The sequence below is a fragment of the Amblyomma maculatum genome, chromosome 1, assembly GCF_055883805.1.
Source record: "Amblyomma maculatum isolate TAMU_Amacu chromosome 1, ASM5588380v1, whole genome shotgun sequence".
NCBI lineage: Eukaryota > Metazoa > Arthropoda > Arachnida > Ixodida > Ixodidae > Amblyomma > Amblyomma maculatum.
This window is the reverse complement of record NC_139344.1, coordinates 145,953,389-145,962,100: the sequence shown is the minus strand read 5'-3', so window position 1 is coordinate 145,962,100 and position 8,712 is coordinate 145,953,389. Positions and strand designations below refer to the sequence as shown.

At 42.7% G+C, this 8,712-nt stretch overlaps 1 protein-coding gene across 1 annotated transcript; it reads left to right on the top strand.

The window, feature by feature from the left end:
- The first annotated feature begins 205 nt into the window (after positions 1-205).
- On the top strand, positions 206-3,731 carry LOC146204260 (uncharacterized). The gene has a single exon (XM_084589212.1). The coding sequence runs from the start codon at positions 223-225 to the stop codon at positions 1,723-1,725; it is 1,503 nt and encodes a 500-aa protein (XP_084445338.1). The 5' UTR covers positions 206-222; the 3' UTR covers positions 1,726-3,731.
- The last annotated feature ends 4,981 nt before the right edge of the window (positions 3,732-8,712 follow it).

The window sequence follows — 8,712 nt, the reverse complement described above, 5'->3', positions numbered from 1 at the left end:
GACTGAAGATAAAGCGCACGGGAAGACACACACAAGAGAAGAAGACAGCGCGTGTCCTGTGTCTTCTTCTCTTGTGTGTGTCTTCTCGTGCGCTTTATCTTCAGTCAAGTTATAATGATATACATTCATTAAAATTTCCTTATATTTGTGACATTGGCGATATTTTTTTAGGGCAAGAAGTGATTTCAAAGAACAAGGACTGGGCATGGCAGCATCGACAGAATGCGGAGCACTAATCCGTTTGTCTACCTTGTGCAGCTATGTGGCCTTCTCGGATGTTTCAACGGTGGCTGTCCGGACATCAGCGTGCTGAACCTCTCTGCGCATGTGCATCTTTCAACACATCAAGACATCGATCAAGAAATACGCCCACCAGCATTGGAATCTTGGCGTCTGTATCATCGTTTTTCGGCAACACGTGCTGATTGCCAGGAACCTGGACTGCAGGGGGCATCACAGTGCACTCAAGCTATAAATGGGACTCCCGCTTGTTTCGCAGCCACTGGGCATGGCAGCATCGACAGAATGCGGAGCACTAATCCGTTTGTCTACCTTGTGCAGCTATGTGGCCTTCTCGGATGTTTCAACGGTGGCTGTCCGGACATCAGCGTGCTGAACCTCTCTGCGCATGTCCATCTTTCAACACATCAAGACATCGATCAAGAAATACGCCCACCAGCATTGGAATCTTGGCGTCTGTATCATCGTTTTTCGGCAACACGTGCTGATTGCCAGGAACCTGGACTGCAGGGGGCATCACAGTGCACTCAAGCTATAAATGGGACTCCCGCTTGTTTCGCAGCCACTGGGCATGGCAGCATCGACAGAATGCGGAGCACTAATCCGTTTGTCTACCTTGTGCAGGTGAGCAAAAAGTACGGAAAATGCTTCCGTTCTAATGACCTATTCCTGTTGGTGCTGCCGTGCCCTTGGTTTTGCTGCTTGCTAGAGGTTATTACATTTTGTTTGAGGAAATTATTATTGTTAGCAGGTGACATTGAATCGAACCCCGGCCCTGACATGACCCTAATTTTGCAACAACTTAATGAAATCGCAGTTGACATAAAGGATATAAAAGAGAACAGATTACTAAATATAGAGAACAAATTAGATGCCCTGTCCAGGCTTGAAAGCCAAGTAACGTTCTGCCAAGAACAGGTTAGTTGTATGAGTACAACGATTGAAAGGCTTGAAGCAAGGGTTGAGCAGCTTGAGAATTATAGTAGGAGGTCAAATTTGATCATTTATGGCATCCCAGAAACTGAAGAGGAAACAAATGAATCACTTGAAGAAACCGTAAACAAAGATATTCTTCATGATATTTTAGGACTCAACCCAGTCCCTATTGAGCGGATACATAGGTTAGGTAAGCCGGATATTGACAAAACACGTCCTGTAATCATAAAGCTTTTAGACATTAGACATAAAACTGCGATACTCAAGAACGGAAAGAAACTAAAGGGAAAAGATTATTCAATTGGCGAAGACTTTTCAAAGAAAGTTCGTGAACTAAGAAAGAAACTATGGGACAGCGCGAAGCTGAATCGAGATAAAAAAGAACGGGTTTCCTTGGTTTTTGATAAGTTATATATCAATAATATCCCTTACGTATGGGACTGCGAAAAAAATGATAAAGTGAGGGTTCAAAAAAACGACGAGGTCACCGCAAATCGGCCCGTGACGCGAAGTTGCTCGCAGCTGCGAAACCGCTCACCGAAAAAGTGAGCAGTTCATCTAACTCAGCTTCTTTCTTCACTAACACACATAGCTTGATTTGCCATAGTAACACGAGCCAATTTAGTAAAAAATGCTTGAGAATAGTTAACATTAACGCACGCAGCGTTGCAAACAAGAAAGACTCGCTTGAAATTAAACTGCTGCAGTTCGACCCACACATATCAGTCCTGACGGAAACTTGGTTACGTGACGACTTAGCAGATGACCTGGTATTTCCTCCTCATTATAAAGTCGTTCGCAAGGATAGGACCTCAAGGGGTGGCGGCGTAGCCGTTCTCTTGAAAGACTCTGTAGAATGCGACCTCGTATATGACGTTCCTGACCTTGAATGCCTTTGCATGAAAATTTCTTGCTGGGGTCAATCTTTTATCCTGTACGCTTGCTACAGGCCACCAGATGCCACACCCGACTATCTTATTAAGCTACAGCATCACCTGTCTTATTTCCGAGATAGGAAAATACTGCTAATAGGTGACTTCAATCTTCCAGACGTGTGCTGGGACCGTTTCCAGGGCGGTACTAAATCTGGGAGCAGTGCAGACGTTATGTTTGATATCATGCTTACTCATAATTTAGCTCAAATTGTAAATCAACCTACTCGTGTGCAAGGTACATCTTCCTCTATACGAGACCTAGTTTTTGCTAGCCGTCAATATTCTATGCATACTGTGTCAGTTGAAACAGGCATTTCAGACCATCACCTGGTAAGCGTGTCGATAGATTTAGTTAAGTTCCCTTCCCTCAACAAAAAAGTCAGTCACGTACGATCTTTCAAGGATTATTCTAGGGCTGATGATGCCGCAGTGATTGAACATATGGAAACTTGTTTATCCAGTTTCGATGAAAATGATGTCTGCAAGCTGTGGGAGCGATTCGTCGAAATGTGTCAATACTGTCTAAATACCTTCGTTCCAAATAAATGCAAAAAAGTTCACAAACGCACACCTTGGATGACGCGGAAGATTATTCAACTGAAGCGAAAACTAAAAAGATCTAAGAAAAAGAACCGCCAGTTAAGTCAGATTGAAACGCTTAAAAATAATCTTGAACGTGCGGTTCGTGAGTCAAAGGACTTGTACTTTAACACAACGTTACCCAATTTCGTTAAAAATGACCCAAGTAAATTTTGGAACTTCCTGAGTGATAGCAAGAAACATATCTCAAAAATAACGTCGGAGGGAGATACACTGACTGATCCGATTGACATTGCATGTAATTTTAATTCTTTTTTTCACAGCGTATTCTCTGGAGCAGGTACACAATGTGTACAAAGAGCGTCATATTTTCCTGTATCGGAGGTGGACTTTGTTAGCCTCCCTGGTGTATTTGCTTTGCTTTTAGAATTGAAGCCTAAAACTTCTTCTGGTCCTGATAATTTACCTAATGTATTTTTGCGACGCTATGCCGAAATAATTGCGAAGTTTCTTTTTGTGTTGTTTAAAAAATCTCTCTTGTCATCAAAACTTCCGGTTGAATGGAAGACTGCTCGAGTTGTTCCGATCTTTAAAAAAGGCGACTGCACATTATTGCAAAATTATCGTCCTATTTCTTTAACTTCTGCATGCTGTAAAATGCTCGAACACATTATTGCTAAACATATTAACAAATTTCTTGAAGAACACTCCGTATTAAGCGACTGTCAGCATGGGTTTAGAAAGGGCTATTCTACAATAACACAATTAGTTACAATAGTACATACTTTTGCTAAAACACTGGATATGAATGGTCAAATAGACACCATATTTATGGATTTTAGCAAAGCATTTGATAAAGTTCACCACGGAAAGCTCATTCAAAAACTAAAAAATATTAATCTTCCAGACATTTTAATATCATGGATTGCAGATTATCTCACGAATAGAGTGCAATTTGTTTCAGTCGATGGGTGCAGCTCCAGTTGTCTCCCAGTCACCTCTGGGGTGCCCCAGGGAAGCGTCTTGGGACCTTTGCTTTTTCAGATTTATATAAATGATATTGTCAATGTGGTTACTCCAGGAACGCATATTCGCTTGTTTGCAGATGATTTATTTATTTATTTATTTATTTATTTATTTATTTATTTATTTATTTATTTATTTATGATTACCCTCAAGGCCAGGGGCATTTCAGAGGGGAGTGGTTACAAAAATAGAACAGAGGTTCTATTTGTATTGTATTCCGTCAAATTACATGTACTAACGATCAAAATGAACTTGACCGGTGTCTAGAAAATGTTCTTGATTGGTGCAGTGAGTTTTCCATGGTTCTTAACACTGAAAAAACAGTTTCGATGCAAATAACACATAAAAAGAACCCGATTAACCATGCGTATACCCTTGGATCATCAACACTAAAGCAGGTTAATAGTTACAAATATCTAGGTGTAACAATAACAAGCAATCTTTCCTGGAACTCACATATAGATAACATATGCTCCTCTGCATTTAAAAAGCTATGTTTTCTGAGGCATAAACTAAGAAATTCTCCTTCTCACATAAAACTGCTAACGTATAACGCTTACATCAGGCCAAAGCTTGAGTATGCTTCGGTTGTATGGGACCCATTTACTAAGCTTAACATCTATGAATTAGAAAGGGTTCAAAGAAAAGCTGTTAGGTTTATCTATTCGAAATTTAAAATCACCGACTCCCCCACTGATATCATGGCGACTAACAATATTGAATCACTTGAAACGCGAAGAGGAAAATATCGCCTTGAGTTTCTTTATTCTTTACTTAACCATAAGTTAGCTTTGGATCCTTCACAACATATCCCCTTTATCCACACGGCATACCCGACATCATCACATTCAATCATTAACACCGTATTTTGCGAAGACTGATTGTTTTAAATATTCATTTTTCCCGCGGACAATATCCGATTGGAACCATGTTATGGCACTGTCATAGTTTCGCAAAATTTGCCTGTTCATTTTTATGCATGTTTCTTTTGATTGTGTTCTGTATCTTTTGAGTTTTGTTACAATATATGCCTGTCCTGCTTGGACCCTGATAAGGGTCTGCAGTATGTACTAAATAAAATAAATAAATAAATAATTGACGCCTCTCGGCCTGGAGTTTGACGTCCTGTCTAACCACGTACTTAAGCGAGCTGGTGTGCAAGGGCACTCAATATTAAAGCGAACAACCAGTTTGCATAAAAAGACGAATTTATTCTTTAGTTCTCTACTAAATTCAGCAGTGAATTTTGGGTGTTACACGCCAATGTAAATTTCAGTTACAAAACATAAAAGAAAAACATGTTTGTTGCACATAATTACAGAACAAGCATTTATTCAATGCTCAAAGTCTGCTCCTTTTGTAACGAGTGACCCGTACAATGCTACGTCTTCATGCACGTTCGTATGGTCTGTATGGTTTAACGACGCGCGACATCAGTTTTTGAACTCAAGGTGGTAGCCTGATAAGTGATAGCAGCCACGCGTTAAGTTCCTAAGTCATGCTTCTGAAAAGGCCGTCACGTGGAAGTCATGGCTGAAAGTTACACAAAGACCCGAGAATGCGTCGTGATGTTTTTGCGAACTTCTTATCCTGGAGGTGCAGAAGTGACAATGCGGCAGCATCAGCGTATCGGGGCTAAAATGAACGGGCTTACTAAGCTCGAACTTCGTTACGTTTGGCAGATGACGGTAACTCGAATTACTAGATGTGTAGAGTGTAGACTGCCAAGTGAGGTTATCGTATGAGCAGAGGGGTTGGCAGGTTTGTTTTTGTTTTTCTTGGGGGGGGGGGGGGGGGGTATACAGTTTTTTGTTCAAATAATTGTTATTCCTCGAGGTCAGTGCTTCAGGGGAAAGTGCGCTGTTTCTTAAGGTTTAGGTAGGAAGGATCTTTAAAGAAAATATGAGAAGTTGTCTCCATACCTCTTTTGCCGTTAAGTGGGCTTGTCTTTACTAGAATTCCAGTTTGTTGTCTCGAACACAAACCTGACGACATGTAATTTACTGTCATACTTATTGAAGTGTGGAATCCATGTACTGCGTTGGTGTCAGTCCGGTGAACGGTGCAGTTTAATATATGGCTGATTCTGTAGGCTAGTTCCGCGAAATTTTCTTCTATACCCCATTAGGAGTGCCGCGTGCCTCGACACTGTTTGAACACGCGCACTGCCCGTGCTTTGCTCGATATCTGAACAGGTCAGGGTTTGTTTTCTTTAGCTCTTCGTTAGCCGTTTTGAAGATCCTTATTCTAGCAAGCTTTTTGGTTTTTTCACTGTTATGGGGTCGTAAGCCTAGCTCAGAAACGAAATAGTCGCTCGCATATCCCGCATTCACTGGAACAAGATGCCACCTTCTATTCGCTGAAAACAAGTTGAGCCCGAAGCTTATATATTAGCGCAACGAACCGATCCTTGGAGTATGCTTTCAGGGTCATCAATTTTTATGTAGTCAAGTGTTACGTCATTTCAAAACACATGGATGATTCGTACTAGTTAACGAAAACCATGTTAGAAGTAAGAGCAGCTATGAAGCGTATACTTCACTCCTCCGGCTGCTGAGCAACGCACACTGTCTACGAGGCAGCAGCACTAATTGTGCAGAAAATGGACGCGTCCACGGGATGGAACCGCCGCTGTTGTCCCTGTTGTGGAACTCGATTTTTCTACAAGTAATCTCAATCAAGTAATGCGAATTTATTCCGAACTTTACTTTTATTGCGAAAGCAATACCATGCCAGGTCTAACCGCTCGTCGCTGTGTGCCGTGTCCGTGGTTCCCGAGCCGGCGCTGCGCCTAACGATAGAAGAAGACGAAGAAGAATACGAAGAAGAAGAAGAAGAGAGAAGAAAGGGAAAAGAAAGAGGAAAGAAAAAGAAGAGAAAAGAATAAAAAATAAGAAAAAAGAACAACAACAACGCTAGGTGACCCGTAGCCCATGCTTTCACTCCATATTCGGTTCAGCAGCGTTCAACCCTTCTACTTTTTCTCTTTACTTTTTTGGCAGAAGCAGCTGGCAGCTCATGGTTTTGATTAGAAAACTCTAATTACCATGGCACTCTGCAATCTGGAGACTGCAGACAGGTGCCTTAGCCCAGGGGTGTTTGTTAAGCTTTATTCAAAGATACATTTCTTTCCTTTTCTTGTTACGTCAACAACATAGAGATACATTTATTGCTTTGTTTGCTTAGTTCAGCACCGAACAAAAATAAATTTCAGATCATGCACTTTTCTGAAAGAATATTAAAATAATTAGAATTCATTTGTTAGGCTATGCAGGTGAGCGACGAAACTGCTATTTTAATTTCCTTGCACGATTTAGGCCCGTTATTTTAAAACTGTACCCTAACTCACCCTTATCAGCTTTCTGTTTTCTTTAAGACAACCATAGTGCAGCGGAATGCGATTCGGAACCCTCGTATTATTCACTTGAATGCAAAAAAGAATAATAATAAACCATGAACGGCGATCTTTACTATCCCGAAATCTATCGGCACAATGATATGCGGCACGTACTTTTTGTCAAGGCCTTAGTTTATACAAATTTTTTGTCGTCTGCATTACGCCCTGAAGCGTTACCCGCAGTATACCCAACCGTGTCACATGCGCTTCAGCATATTTAATGGCGGGCCCTAAGTTCTCTACGTACGTGTTTCGATATACTACGCATCATCATTCGCAAATGCTATCGCTAAAGATCCATGCGAAACACGGAGTGTTTTCCATGCAATTTCAAATACCACGAGGGCCCTAGGCTCTTGCCTTCAACATGTGGGTAGCCTGTGAAAGAAGTGCCGAAGCGTACCTGTGTTCGTCTATCCGCAATCTACCAATGATGGCAGAAAGAGCGCAGCTGCTACATTGCAGAGCAGGCAGATGTAAATGAGAGGCTTATAAATGAATAAGAACAAAATATTCCCCTTGCACTACTTACGAAGCTGAGGCTGCAAGCCAGTAACGATAACAAATCATTAGGTTCCCAAGGACGAAGTTCTTCAGAGCAGGCACGTTCGTAGGCGCAGCTAGCGTCTCTGGTTCGCGCAACATATTTTACGGCAGTATACGCGACGACTGAATTAGTACACTCCACGACCACCATAACGATGGTGGGGCCTGACACCCACACAGCTGATTTGACCAATGTCCATAAGAAAGGCTTATAATACAGAAAATGTTTCGGTCCCCAATCAATTGCGAGGGGAAAGCATTTAGATTAAGGAATGGCTGTTATCCCGCGCGCTATGACACATGGAACCGGCGCTTTTCAAAAGTTGAATGAACTGGTAGGGAGCCTTTATTACCTGCACTTATAAACTGCCATTTTCAGCCACTTCCTGTTGCCACGAGAGCAAGTCGTATACGTGCTTTGAGAACGTGAGGCTATATACTAGTCGGGCATGAATTTGTCTTGCGGCGTAAAGAGAACATTTTAAATACGATAGCAATTCTGGGAGTTCATAACACTCTGTAATGCACGTGGTGGTAGTTGACAGCGGCCGTCGTCCTCCGCGAAGAATACCATTACTTGGCCCCGATACGAGTTTACACTTTATCCAATATCTATCGAGTATGTGAATTTCGGAAAAAATGTTCCGCGGATTTCTTCGAGCCGTAGTGTACCGTTGAGGGTCGCGGTGGACAGCGACGAAATCTTAACTTTTCAAGGTTGGATTTGTGGGGATTCACAATCCCCTTCCTCCATTATAACGCCCGCGCGTAATTAACACCCGTGATTACGCGCGCTGGCAGAGAGGTTGGCGGAGGAGAGGGCATGCTGGCCACCCCCCGCCGCCTCCCGGGCCTGCGGCGACGCTGCCGCTGCTTTCCCTCTTTACTGCGGGCGTAACCGGGAGACCTCCTCTCCCGTTCCGTGTTGAGGAGCGCGACTGTAGCAACTCGCATGGGGTTCTTCGGCGAATGGGCGCGCACGAGCGCGGTTCATGATTTCCGCCGAGGAGACCACCGCCGTCACAGAGAATCGCCCATTGACCGTAGGCTTACCGCAACGGGATGTGAGCGAGAAGCCGTGTCAGGTGAGAA

Coding starts and splice junctions, on each gene's coding strand:
- LOC146204260 (XM_084589212.1), top strand. CDS start 223: ATGCGGAGCACTAATCCGTTTGTCTACCTTGTGCAGCTATGTGGCCTT.